This window comes from Bos taurus, chromosome 3 (assembly GCF_002263795.3).
Source record: "Bos taurus isolate L1 Dominette 01449 registration number 42190680 breed Hereford chromosome 3, ARS-UCD2.0, whole genome shotgun sequence".
Classification (NCBI taxonomy): domain Eukaryota; kingdom Metazoa; phylum Chordata; class Mammalia; order Artiodactyla; family Bovidae; genus Bos; species Bos taurus.
The window spans coordinates 383943-398878 of record NC_037330.1 but is presented as its reverse complement, the minus strand read 5'-3'; the positions used below and the strand labels follow the sequence as shown (position 1 = coordinate 398878).

The following is a 14936-nucleotide window of genomic DNA, read 5'->3' as shown; positions in this document are numbered from 1 at the left end:
AACTAATACTTGCCCACCTGATGCAAAGAACCCAGTCACTGAAAAGACCCTAATGCTGGGAAAGATTGAAGGCAGGAGGAGAAGGGTACGACAGAGGATGAAATGGTTGGATGGCATCACCGACTCAATGGACATGAATTTGAGCAATCTCTGGGAGTTGGTGATGGACATAGAAGCCAGGTGTGCTAAAGTCTATGGGGTTGCAAAGAGTTGGACCGGATTGAGCAAATGAACTGAACTTGAAAAATTTGTTTATTTCTTCCAAGTTACCCATTATATTAACATATAGATGCTGATAGTAATATTTTATGATCCTTTTGTATTTCTGTGTTGTAATTTTACCTTTTTCATTTCTAATTTTAATGATTTGAGTCTTCTTTCTGTTTTTCTTGATGAGTCCAGCTAACCATTTGTCAATTTCAATTATCTTGTCAAAGAGCCAGCTTTTAGTCTTATTGATCTTTGCTATCATCTCCTTCATTTCTTTTTGATTTATTTCTCCTCTGATCTTTATGATTTCTTTCCTTCTAACTGAGTTTTTTTCATTCTTCTTTTTCTAGTTGCTTTAGGTGTAAGGTTAGGTTGTTTGTTTGATGTCTCTCTTGTTTCTTGAAGTAGGCTTGTATTGCTATAAACTTCCCTCTAGCACTGCTTTTGTTTCATCCCATAGGTTTTGAGTTGTTGTGTTTTCAGTATCATTTGTTTCTAGGCCTACTATGATTTTATTTATTTCTTCAGTGACGTGTTGGTTATTCAAAAGCATATCGTTTAGCCTCCATATGTTTATGCTTTTCCTAGTTTTTTTTTTTTTTTTTCTGTAGTTGATATCTAGTCTTATAGTGTTGTGGTCAGAAAAAAATGCTTGAGATGATTTTGATAGCTTATGGTGAATGATGTTGGATCCATGATATCTGAAGAAGATTTAACTTCAGAACCAAGGACCAAGCTTGATCACTCAGAGCTTTTGTTCACAGAAGTTTTATTACAGTGAGAAAGGACAGAGAAAGCTTCTGAGACTGACATCAGGAAGGGAATGGAGAGTGCCCCACTCACTAGGCTTGTCAAGGCCTTACACACTTTTACCAGACTCATCTCCACAACAAAACCTTAAATTAACAAGTTTAGAAGTAACAATAGAAAAGTCTTGCCAGACCCACTCCCACAACTAGGTTTTAAGATAACAAGATTAGTCAGAAGGTTCTTGATAAGAAGAAGGTGTCCTGGAGCAAGATACATTGTTGTTATATAATCATTAGTACAGAGTTTAAGGAAAAACATACCCTTGAGCAAGATGAATTGTTTTGTTTAGATCTGGGCTTAAACAAAGTTAGTCTTAAAGACTGTTGTTGTAACAACTCAGAGTTTAAGATAAAAAGTCTTATGTTACTAAGACAAAGCAGTGTAGAAAAGAAAAACTTTCTCCTCCTTGAGGGCCCTGGACCCCTTCCTCCTTCTCAGGAGCCCCAGACTCCTTATCAACCTACCAAAGAAATAACTCTCTCAATTCCAGTTTTTATTTTTTTTAAACCAAGGTTTGATTTATGGCCCAAGATGTATTCTATCTTGGAGAATGTTCCATGTGCACTTGAGGAAAAAGTGAAATTGTTCTATTGTTTTTGGATGAAATGCCCTGTAGATACCAATTAGGTCCAACTGGTCCAGTGTATTGTTTAAAGCTTGTTTTCCCCTATTTTCTGCCTATGATCTGTCCATTGGTGTGAGAGGGGTATTAAAGCCCCCCACTGTTACTGTGTTACTGTTGATTTCCCCTTTAATAATTAGTTGTTAGCATCTGCCATATGTATTTAGGTGCTCCTATGTGCATATATGTTTGTAATTGTTACATTTTCTTTTTGGATTGATCCCTTGATTATTATGTAGTGTCTTTTGTCTCTTGTAACAGTCTTTATTTTAAAGTCTATTTTATCTGAGTATTGCTACTCCTGCTATCTTTTGATTTCCTATTTCATGGAATATCTTTTTCCAGCCCTTCACTTTCAGTCTGTGTTTATCCCTAGGTCTGAGGTGGGTCTCTTGTAGACAGCATATATAGTAGTCTTATTTTTGTATCTGCTCAGCCATCTGTTGTCTTTTGGCTAGAACACTTAGCCCATTTACATTTAAGGTAATTATTAATATGTATGATCCTGTTACTATTTACTTTATTGTTTTGGGTTTGTTTTTTAGGCCTTTTCTTTTTGTGTTTCCTATCTAGAGAAGTTCCTTTAGCATTTGTTGAAGAGCTGGTTTGGTGGTGCTGAATTCTCTTAACTTTAGCTTGTCTATAAAGCTTTTGATTTCTTCTTCGAATCTGAATGAGATCCTTGCTGAATAGAGTAATCTTGGTTGTAGATTATTCCCTTTCATCACTTTAAGTATACCCTGCTATTCCCTTCTGGCCTGCAGAGTTTCTGTTGAAAAATCAGCTGTTAGTCTTATGGGTATCCCCATATGTTATTTGTTGCTTTTCCCTTGCTGCTTTTAATATTTGTTCTTTGTGTTTAATTTTTGTTAGTTCGATTAATATGGGTCTTGGCATGTTTCTCCTTGGGTTTAACCTGTATGGTGGAGAAGGAAATGGCAACCCACTCCAGTACTCTTGCCTGGAAAATTCCATGGATGGAGGAGCCTGGTAGGCTACAGTTCATGGGGTTGCAAAGAGTCAGACACAACTTCACTTTCACTTTCACTTATCCTGTATGGAACTCTCTGGGCTTTCCGGACTTGGGTGGCTATATCCTTTCCCATTTTAGGGATGTTTTCAACTAAAATATCCTTAAATATTTTCTCTTGCCCTTTCCTTTTGTCTTCTTCTGGGACCCCTATGATTCGAATATTGGGGTGCTAAATGTTGTCCCAGAAGTCTCAGATTATCCTCATTTCTTTTTTATTATTTTTTTTTAATGCTGTGTTCAGTGATGTGTTTTGGGGTGTCTATGGGATCAGTATGGCTTTGGGCAGCCTGTCTGCTAATGTTCCAGGGTTGTGCCCCTCTTTTGCTGAAGGATTGGCATGAGGTGTCCAGCACTGGAACTTGCTGGGTTTTAGGTGGGGCTTGGTCTTAGTGTTGAGATGGAGGCCTTTGGGAGGGCTCTCACCTATTCATGTCCATGGGGTCAGGAGTTTTGGTGATCCAAAGTCCCAGGAGTCAAGTCTCCTGCATCTGGGATTCAGGTCCGATCCCTTACAATAGCATCAAGATTTCACAGTCCACATAGCACAGAAGACAAAATGCCTAGACTAATGGTGAAACAGCTCTCAACAGCCAAGAACACCCAAAGAGATTCACACACTGACATAGGAAAAAGGAGAAGAAAGATGAAGAAAAGGGGGTGAAGAAAGGCTATGAAGAAGAGTCAAAAGACAGCACTCAAGCTAATAATCAACCCCCTAAGTGAAAATTGATACTAAAAATTAGACTCTTAAAGATACAAAATTAAAAACAAAAAATAAAAAAACAAAAGTCAGAAACATGGAATTTATTTTAAAAATGGAGTGTTTTTTTATGGAATAAGTAGGTTATAAAAATAAAAACTAAAGAATTAATAAATAACCATATTAGGACAATATGATAAAATACTTTTTTAAAAGGGGGGAAAAAACATATATATATATAGAGAGAGAGTGGTACTGAGAGGAATGTCCAAATGATTCTTCCATTTTCCTGCTCCAGTTGATTTGCCTACCCAGAAAGTCCTCCAGTATTTCTAGAAAGGTCTTGACCTGTTGTGGGCATCTTCCCTTGCTCCAGTTTGTACTTGTTCTCAAAATCTACAGTTGCCTCTAAAGCTTATGGTCTCAGGCTTAGAGTGGAAATGTAAACCATTGCACCTGCCACTGCCGGGGCAGTTTCTCCCTCTTCCCTTTGCTTATACAGCCACTGGAGTTCTGCTTTAGTTTGGAGCCCACCTCTCCTTATAAGGTGCCTTACCTCTGGAAAAGGTCAGTTTTCATTCTGATCCCAAAGAAGGGCAATGCCAAAGAATATTCCAGCTAGTGTACTTTTGAGCTCATTTCACATACTAGCAAGGTAATGCTCAAAATCCTTCAAGCTAGGCTTATAGTATGTGAACTGAGAATTTCCATATGTAAAAGTTGGATTTAGAAAAGGCAGAGGGACCAGAGATCAGATTACCAACATCCACTGGATCATAGAGAAAGCAAGGGAATCCCAGAAAAACATCTACTTCTGTTTTATTGACTCTGCAAAAAACCTTTGACCTTGTGGATCATAACAAACTGTGGAAAATTCTCAAAGAGATGGGAGTGCTGGACCACCTTACCTACCTCCTGAGAAACCTTTATGCAGTTAGAACTGGAACATGGAACAATGGACTGGTTCAAAATTGGGAAAGTAGTATGTCAAGGCTATGTTTTGTCACCCTGCTTATTTAACTTATATACAGAGTATATCATGTAAAATGCTGGGCTAGGTGAATCACAAATTGGAATCAAGGTTGCTGGGGAAAATATCAGCAACCTTAGATATGCAGATGATACTATCCCAATGGCAGAAAATGAAGAGGAACTAAAGAACCTCTTGATGAAGGTGAAAAAGGAGAGTGAAAAAGCTGGCTTAACACTCAACATTAAAAAAACTGAGATCATGGCATTCGGTCTCATCACTTCATGGGAAATAGGTGGACAAAAAATGGAAATAGTGACAGACTTTATTTCCTTGGCTCCAAAATCACTGTGGACGGTGACTGCAGCTATGAAATTAAAAGACGCTTGCTCCTTGGAAGAAAAGCTATGACAAACCTAGACAGCATATTAAGTATAGTCAAAGGTATGGTTTTTTCAGCAGCCATGTAAAGATGTGAGAATTGGACTGTAAGGAAGGCTGAATGCCAAAGGATTGATGCTTTCAAACTGTGGTACTGGAGAACACTCTTGAGAATCCTGTGGACAGCAAGGAGATCAAACCAGCCAATCCTAAAGAAAATCAACCCTGAATATCCCTTGGAAGGGCTGAAGCTGAAGCTGAAGCTCTAAGATTTTAGCTGCCTGATGTGAAGAGCTGACTCATTGGAAAAGACCCTGATGCTGGGAAGGATTGAGGACAGGAGAAGGGAGCCACAGAATGAAATTGTTGGATGGCATTACTGAATCAATGGACGTGAGTTTGAGCAAATTCCGGGAGACAATGAAGGACAGGGAAGCCTGGCATGCTGCAGACCATGGGGCTGCAAAGAGTAGGACACGACTTAGCGACTGAACAAAAACTGCTTGTAAGTCTGTCTCCAGTGTCTGTCCACCTAGAAACGAGGGTGTGAAAATAGGAGCTTGTTAGGGCTCACTTGCTCAGTTGTGCTGGGATGGGGGAGGGGTACAGCAGATGTTGTTAGGGTGTGTGAGGAGTGCTCACCACAGCTAGTCCTTGCTTGGTCCCTGTGGGAGGTCCCCAGTCTGAGGCAAGTTGTGCACCTTCCCAGGGGAGTTGGTCCTGGTCCTTGGCAGAGTCGTGCTGCTCAGGCTCCCAGGAAGATGTGGGTAGCAACCCTTAGCCGCTCACAACTTGGTGGTAGTTGCAGTCTCTGGGGTCGGGACCTTATTGGCCCTCTACCTTCCACTTCTGGCGTTTGCCTCTCTGCCTCTGGGGCCATAGACCACTGCCATCTTGCCCCCATTTGGCATTCACTAGGATTGTGTCCTTTTTTCTGTGAGCGTGCAGAGCTAGAGCGAAGCATTAGTCTTCCCATGGGAATGATCTTTTGCTTCTCTGGCATTTTCCCAGGTCTGCCTCTGCCGTGTCATGTTAGTGCCCCCAGAGTATCTTCATGGCAGTCAACCCTGATCCTTTCCCTGAGGACCAAGCCCCAAGGGCTGAGCCTCTGCACCCAGCCCCTACTCAAATGCTGGGAGATGCGAGTGTGAGCTGCTTCTTGGCTGGGAAGTGCCAACCAGTGCAATCTCTATGGTGAATTTTCTCCAGTTTGCCTTCAGAGCACCTGGCTTGCTGTGTTCCCCTCTGAGGTTCTGAAGCTTCCCCCTGACCCCACCTGTGAGGGGGTTTCCTAGTGTGCAGAAACTTTTCCTCCTTCATAACTCCCTCCCAGGGGCTCAGGTCCTCGCCCGGAACTCCTTTGTCTCCCTTTTTGTTTTTATCTTTTGCCCTACTTTCTGAGGAGATTGGTTTGCCTTTCTGAAACTCTGGGGTTCTCTGTCCACATTCAGAAGATGTTCTATGGGAACTGTTCCACGTGCAGATGAGTTTTTTGATATATTTGTGGGGGAGAAGGTCATCTCCCTGTCCTATTCCTCTGCCATGTTAAAGGTTCCTCCTCTGAGTTTTCTTAAATCTCATTAAGTTTTTTCACAATAGCTACTTTGAATTCTCTTATCAGTTAGATTGAAATATTCTGTGACTTTAAGTTTGGTTTCTGGAGATTTGTCGTTTTCTTTTTGTGGTTTAGTATTACTATGGTTCTTCATGGTGCTTGATGGAAGTGCTCCTCTGCTGGTGCATTTAAATAACAGGTTAAAAGTGAGAGTGCTTTCTTTTGTTGTCTGTTAGGTGGCACTATTGACTTCTGTCCCTCTTGACTTCCCTGGTGGCTCAGATGGTAAAGTGTCTGCCTATAATGCAAGAGACCTGGGTTCAATCCCTATGTCGGGAAGATCTTCTGGAGAAGGAAATGGTAACCCACTCCAGTATTCTTGCCTGGAAAATCCCATGGACAGAGGAGCTTGGTGGGCTACAGTCCATGGGGTCGCACAGAGTCGGACACGACTGAGCGCCTTCCCTTTCACTTTCAGGTGACACTGTAGCACAGGTTTCGGTTTCTCTTGGCTGTGCTGCTTCTGCTATATTTGAGAAGTGGCGCTTTCTGTGCTTTGTAAGAGGTATGGCTCTGTGCCTTCTTTGGCTCTTCTTGTGCCTCTGGATTAGCTGCTGCTTTGCTTCTGTTGGAGCTGCTGTGTCATGGGGATGGTGGGCTTTCCCTCATGTCTGGGATCCCCTGAGACATAGGCTCTGCTCTGGGAGGAGGATGATAATTGGAGGGGAGCAGGGTTGTACAGTCACCTCCACCATGTTGGGTGTTGTAAGTGTCTTGGGCTCTGCCATTGCAGAATGTGGGGCAGGTCTTTGCGTATGTCAGCCGCTGGAGGGACAGAGTCCTAGGCCCCACTGTTACTGCTTCCCAGTTGCCTGTGCCCACAGGTGCTCCCATATTCAGGACACCAAAGTCATGTGTGCTGCTTCCCGTGCTGCTGGGGTTTCTGAAGCTGTGGACTCAGCCGTGCATAAGGCTGGGATTGCAGGCACGGACTCCACTGTTCCTTTGGTTCTCCCTCTTTCATATGTTCCAGTACACCCACCAGTAGATGTATGCAGCTGCTGCTGCTGCTAAGTTGCTTCAGTCGTGTCTGACCCTGTGCGACCCCATGGACGCAGCCCACCAGGCTCCTCCGCCCATGGGATTTTCCAGGCAAGAGTACTGGAGTGGGTTGCCATTGCCTTCTCCAATAGATGTATAGATATGTGGAATTCTCCAGTGACCTATTGAGTTGGGCACAGATATACTTCTGCTGAGTTGTGGATGTTTTGCAGGTTGTAGATTGAAGGGGAGAAACAAAGGTAACCTTGTTTCTGACAGCATTCCTATGAGGTTTAAAGACCTGAAGACCCCACACCCTATCCATTCTCTCCCTTCCTGACACCAGGACCCACACTCCACTTATTCTGACTTTCTTCGGTGGTAATACTGGAAAACAGAAATGTATAGATGTGACACAGGTCAAAGATGTTAAGAACATGTTATAATGATCTCATAAACCAGACCTTGGCAGTATAAAATAGTAAATACTCAATTGGTTGCGTTGAATTAGACCATACCATTAAAGGCCTTCTGTCTTTATGTACAGTTAATGAAAGATGAGTAGCAACAAAGAACTAGGTTGTTTTCTCATTTTTATATTACTGATATTGACATTTACTATAAGTGTCAATTTTTTTATAGTGTACATTATAATTTTCATATTATTTAGGTATGTTTTAAGTGTTTAACCTCATTATTTTTGACCTAGAAAAAATATTTTTCTATTATAGGAAGCTGTTTATGTTATGTTACATAATAAAAAAACAGGTTTTCAGCTTTGGTTGGAACTAGGGCAAAGAACCTCTAGTTGAGAGATTTTATGCCTTAAATTTTTTTTTCTTTTAGCAAATTAATAAAATATTTAATTTTCATTAAAATATTGATATACTTTTTTCTTTTCCAGAGAGTAATGCCTTCTAGCTTTTTCTTGCTGCTGCGATTTTTCTTGAGAATTGATGGGGTCCTTATTAGAATGAATGACACAAGACTTTACCATGAGGTATCTCTTCTTCTTTAGTGAATATACTAGTTAATATTGGGCTTGTTCATGTTGTTACATTGTCAGTCTGAGAGTTTGAAATTCAACAGTGCTTTATATTATATGGTTATCCATCTAACCTTTAAGATTGAGTGTTTCACATTCACTGTTGACTGCACAGTTATCAAAACATTACAGCTTCTTTTCCAAAAGTTCTAGTAGCTGAAAATGTTTTTCTAAAAGACATTTCCATTAAGGGGAGCCTAATGCTTTTTTAAAAGAACTGTATTTACTCTGTTTAAGAAAACTATCCCTTAATTCTTACTTTTTTTAAATAGTATGTGTTGTTTATGTGATGTCCTGATATTAGAAATATTAATCACATAGCCTCCAGAAATTTGTGTCATCCCATCATTTTAATAGTTGTTTTAATGCTTGGAAATTCTGTGTTCTATTTCAAGGAATTGTTAACCTACAAGATTCTTAATAAGTGAAGAAAGTATAGGGAGGCTTAATTGAGTAATAAAAATTCTTCTAGTAGCTTATAGCAGCCTATCCTTTTTTAACGAATTTTTGACATCAGATTTGTGATCATACAGAATGATAAATAAAAGAAGAGACCACCAGAATGACAAATGAGAGAAGAGTATCAGTATCAGTATCAGTCATGGTAGTTGTAGTAATAGTTAACTTTTCTAACAATCCTATAAAATCAATATTATTATCTCTGCTTTATAGCTGAGGCAACTAAGGCAAAGAGAAATTAACTAAATTGCCTGTTATACAATTAATAGGGCTTCTCTGATAGCTCAGTTGGTAAAGAATCCATGTCCAATGCAGAGAACCCAGTTCTATTCGTGGGTTGAGAAGATCCGCTGGAGAAGGGATAGGCTACCCACTCCTGTATACTTGGGCTTCCCTTGTGGCTCAGCTGGTAAAGAATCTGCCTGCGATGTGGGAGACCTGGGTTCCATCCCTGGGTTGGGAAGATCCCCTGGAGAAGGGAAAGGCTACCCACTCCAGTATTCTGGCCTGGAGAATTCCACGGACTATACAGTCCATGGGGTTGCAAAGAGTCGAATGTGACTTTCACTTTTTTTCATACAAGTAACAGGTGGCAGAACTGGGATTTGAACCCAGTAAGATAGAATTGGATTGGTATTTTCCTTTTTTTTTTTTTTTTTTACGGCCACACTGTGTGGCCTCTGGGATAGCTCCCCAACCAAGGATTGAAACCCCCACCCTGGCTACCTTCAGTGGTAGAAGCTTGGAGTCTTAACAACTAGATCACCAGGAAAGTTCCTGGATCTTTTTCTTTTCAAAAGTGATAGCAAAGTACTAAAAATAGGCTACATTTTACTCCCTCAGAAAAAAATGAAATTTGCATTTCTAGATATGCTTGCACTTTAGCTCAGAAATGTTGATTTCTTTTCAGGGTTTATCCTCAAAAAGATTCTTATATACAGTAACCCACAAATTTTAATTAGGCAGATGTATAGAGTTGTGTGTTGTGTGTGTGTGTGTGTGTATATATATATATATATATATATATATATATATATATGTATTCATGGAAATGCTATTGTTTGTAACAGTTCAAGGATCTTCCAGGTAAGAATACTGGAGTGGGTTGCCATTTCCTTCTTCAGGGGATCTTCCCGACCCAGGGATCGAACCCGGGCCTCTGGCATTCTAGTCAGACGCTTTACCGTCTGAGCTACCAGGGAAGCCCCAAAGGAAAGAAGGAAAGTGCTTTAATAACCATTGAATGAGTATTGATTAAATGGCCATTCATATCCTGTTAACCTGCAACAAATAGACTGCCAGATATTTCTCCAGCAAAATTGGATTTATTCAGGATCAGCAGAAAATTGCAGTTTGGGATCTGTAACCATGGTGAGCCATGTGCAAGTCCCTGCATGGCAAGGGAAGGAGAATACTTGTATAGACTGGAAAAGGAAGGTGGGAGGGCTATAGGAAACAGAGTCCATGGTTTTCCATTGGATGATTCCTTGCCAGAAACTAAGAGGAGTCTTTCTTTTTTTTGTTGGGCTTTGCTATGGTTGCAGTATGTGAGAGCTTCCCATTTTAGTCTCCAAACTGTATTTAATTGAGGTTTCTATTTTTAATTTTTTACAATTCATATAGTAGAAAATATATAACCATTAGAATTAGTGGTTGATTTGAAGAGATGTACAAATTGATATTGACTTTTAAGGTGCAAGTATGAATATAAGATTTTCTGTAGAGATTTCTAAATGTTGAGGATAGTGTTATCTATAGAAGTTGTGATTATTGATAATTTATACTCTTATGTTTATATTATTTGATTTTTTTTACAATGAGCATCAATCTTTTTGTTGATATAGAAGACTGAAACTTTCAGGGAATGTAATCTTGTGATTTTTTTTCTCTTATTAAATAATGTTTTACCAAAAACCAAATTGTAATAAATTGCTTTCTAAAACCTCCCTTTAAAACGTCTTAAATGGGAAAATTGAAGTATAGAAAAAGTGACTATAAATAAGCAATTTAACAAATTTTTAGAAATAGGAAAGAATAAAACTTGTTTAAGCTTTTTTTTTTTTTTTGAATATAAGGGTAGCCACAGTTATGTAGGTAGATGCTAGTATAACTTAAGGAAAAGGTGTGGTTCTAAACTTGACATGATATTTAAATCTCTTACATATTTCATTACAAATATATACATTTTCTTTCAGAGTAAAACCTTTGCTTATGTTTCTCTTACATGACAATTATTAAATATGTTTACATATATATATATCTGATATTACTGTAGTTTATACAGATTGGAATTAATAATTCAGAATTCTTGAATTAGTTATCTCACTGTAGAATTAGATGGTCTCATCAGACTTAATGCTACTTTTACAATCTGTTCTTAAATGCAGGCAATTCTATTTAATAGAAAGGATTTTGTAAATCAATATAAATAAATTTATTGCGATTTTTTATTTTTAAATATAGGCTGACAAGACCTACATGTTACGAGAATATACATCACGAGAGAGCAAAATTGCTAATTTAATGGTACAGTATTTAAATATCAATTTTTAAAAGTTAAGTTTTAATGTTTTACTTTAGGTATGGTATCCTCCCATGTCCCACCCATCTACCAAACCTGTATCCCTAAATCCATTCATTTACCTAATAGGTAGGTAAATCCTGCTGAAGTGTATTTTTTCTGGTAGTCACCTCAATTACAGTTAGAGTTGTTAGGTATATTAGTCATCATCCAACCCAGTTTCCACTTGTATTCTGGAAAAACTGAGAGCCAGAGGTGTGACTTACTGTAGCTCTTACAACTGGTTCGTGGTGGACCTGCAATAGGATGTTCTTTCCAGTACTTATTTTGGGGGACATAATACCCCCCTCCTTTTTTTGCTCCCCTGGAGTTTGTAAAGGGCTTCTGCAAGTCTACAGGAGTTAATAATGGCTTGTTTAAAAAGTGATACTTTCCTGCTAAGTTGATATTTTTAAATTCACCCTTAGTGCTTATTTCTATCTGTATGTATTGGGTTGGCCAAAAGGTTTGTTTGAGTTTTGATGTTAAGATATTATGGAAAAATCTGAATAAACCTTTCGGCCAACCAAATAGAATATATGAGTTAGAAAAGTTACTTAGAGTCTATTGGAGACTACATGTTGGCATCTAACTGAAGACTGGTGCTTTCAGGATACAAAAGTAACAGGAAAAGGGAATTGGAATAAGATGTATTGAATTCTTAGAACATTTAATGGTGCATTGTAAAAGACATCTCCCTATGATTTTTGAGGAAACCCTCTAGTAACAGACTAAATGAGTCAGTAACAAGAGATATTATTAGGAGTATCTAATGATGTTCCTTTTATATATATATATATATATATATATATATATATATAGTACCTCATTTTAAAATTGCCATGCTTTAGGAATGCTTGAACCAAAGCATTTCCAAAATTATCATTGTAGTAACTTCATATATACTAATATTATTTATGTATTTCCTAGCATGTTTCACCTTCCCTCTTCACGGAACCTAATGAAATATCACAGTATTTACCGATAAAGGAGGCAGTTTGTGAGAAGCTAATATTTCCAGAAAGAATTGATCCTAACCCTGCAGACTCAAAAGAATGTACACCTGTGGAATAGAATGTGTTATAACATATACTTACTGTGGAATCTGATTGGCTATTTGGAGGGGGGTATTTTTATTTTGAGAATTAATTGCCTTGTCTATGTGCAGATTTTCTGTAACCTTAAAGGAAAAGAAAAAATAAAGGATTGTTGCAGGCAGATTCCACTCAACTGCTGTTTGTACCCTGTCTTCAAATTCATATTCCAGGAATTTATATTCTCTGGAATTAAGTTCAGATTTCTAAATTGTAATGAAGCAGAGTCTCACTAAGAAGAAGGTGATGTGTGTATGTCTCTGAAGGAGTGAGCACAACCTGCATCTATCATGAAACGCTATCTTCTACCATGAGGAGAAGTTGTTTTAAATCACTCAATCATCGCACCTTGTGGCTTTCATTGGATTCCTAATCATGCACATTGATACAGTTTAGTGGCTCTTTACCTTGTTTTTTACCTCCTAGGAAATTGATCTGTGCCCAGGAATTAAAAAAAAAAAAAAATTACCCCTTAAATTTTAAATTGGCTTTTGAAGTTTAAAGAAAGATACAGAACCAAATAAACTATATTTTTGGATAACGTAAGGTGTTATGTCAATGAAAACACATGAACGTGGTTTGCCACTAACAGCTAGGGTGTCAGAGCTGTCTCCTTCCATCTTTAGGTGCTTTTTCTGTATTTGTTACTATTTGTACTGACATGTATTTTACTTCCATCTTCCATTGGATATTGAATTTGATATTAGTCCTAAAAAGTTTGAATTAAAGTGGATTATTTTAAGCAAACATTACATCAAACCCTAAAACAATCAGATTAATTTTCTGCTTAAAATATTTGAAGGATAGCTGTGAAGGACGAGGAGGCTTATTTTAAAGTCTGAAAGCCAGTTTTTCGTTTTTTTTAAGATTCATGTTTTTAACATTACAGGGGATCCAGGAAAGTGTAATTAATTAGGACAAAACCTCAGTAGTACGGAAAGTACACAGAGGTAAATTAAAAATCCATTTGGTTATTTTGATGACCTTTAAATATTTTATATTCTTTTCTGCCTTTCTAAATGATCTCCATAAAGTAGAAAGTAGTTATAAAGCACCAAGTAAGAAATTATTTTAAATGGATTTTAAAAAATATTTTATTTATAGGGCAGGGGAAAAGAATTACCCTCCCCCCCACTTTTTCTAGTTTGAAATGTCTATTGTACATATTTCCACTTGATGCATAAGTCATTAAAGAAGAATATTTAATTTTAACTATTAGAAAAACTCTTCAGGTATTGGCCTGAAGATAAATTTTAGTGAAACAAATACAATTGGATATTCATCATTGCTCCTACTCTGGTGTAGTGTTGTGTGTATTTTTTTTTTTTTTTTTGCTTATTTTATTAGCTAAATTTAGTCACAGATAATTTGTGTATTTGTGTTCTGCTTCATCAATCTTCAAGGTGTAAAAGAATCAGGATTTTTTTGGCTATAAGAAAACACATGACATACTCACTGTATATTAAATATATCTGTACTTAGTGTTTCCTCCGAGGACAGAAAAGTGTATGTTTTGTACTCTGCTTTCTGTTTATTTGCCATGCAGATTTGAATAGAACAGACTCTTTAGCTATAAAAATTATAAAAAATGGAAAGCGTAAGAATATTCATGAGTTGAATTAGTTGAGGTTTCTGGGTAACAACATATTATACATATATTTTTAACTTAATTCAGATATCTTAGTCACAAAATAAGTCTTAGATTACTTATTTTGAGAATCCATTATTAAAAATTGTAGAATTGATCTTTTTATAGAGGGTGGGAGGTGGGTAGGATGAGGTGAATGGATAAACTTATAAAAACCTCACTAGCTTATTCCTTGGAGAATACCAAGAAAACTTGTATTTGCCCATTGCTTAACAAGACCAATACCATTTTATATTTATTGTTCCAAGTGTCTTTTTGTAAGAGGAGAATAAACAATAAGTAATTGCCGATCTGTGTTTTGCTATTTCATCTGATTTGATTTTTCTTGAAACTTAATTAAAAATGGTTTGGTGTATCTTTCTTGTTTGTGCTTTATATATATATATTTTTTATATATTTATTTATTTGACTGCGTTGGGTCTTAGTTCTGTGGCACTTGGGCTTCGGAGTGTGTGGGCTTTAGTAGCTGTGGCATGCGGCCTTAGTAGCTCTAAGACCTGTGAGGTCTCAGTTTCCCGACCAGGGATCAAACCTGTCTGTGGCTCCCGCAATGCAAGGCAGAGTCTTAACCACTAGATCATCAGGGAAGTACCATGCTATAAATGTTTGTGGTAATGTATCATTCCATTTCAAGTACTATATGTCCTATATGGTGCTAGATACAGGGATCACAATAATGAAGAAGATACTCAGTCAGCCCTCTGCTGGTTCGACATCTGCAGATACAGCCAACCATGGATCAAAAATACTGAAAAAGAATTTCCAAAAAGCAAACCTTGAATTTGTTGTGTACCTGCCAGCTATTTAC

General features: G+C 37.9%; 1 protein-coding gene across 3 annotated transcripts in view; it reads left to right on the top strand.

The window, feature by feature from the left end:
* The window catches only part of TIPRL (TOR signaling pathway regulator), a 71047-nt gene extending 56564 nt beyond the window's left edge, over positions 1-14483 (top strand). For 2 of the 3 annotated variants that reach the window (XM_005203402.5, XM_059884804.1), the window contains 3 exons: positions 8227-8322; positions 11290-11352; positions 12317-14483. In XM_005203402.5, the coding sequence (XP_005203459.1) occupies positions 8227-8322; positions 11290-11352; positions 12317-12460 (303 nt within the window). In that variant the 3' untranslated portion in view covers positions 12461-14483. The remainder of the gene's footprint in view (positions 1-8226; positions 8323-11289; positions 11353-12316) is intronic. The other variant, NM_001079615.2, reaches the window with a different exon arrangement.
* The last annotated feature ends 453 nt before the right edge of the window (positions 14484-14936 follow it).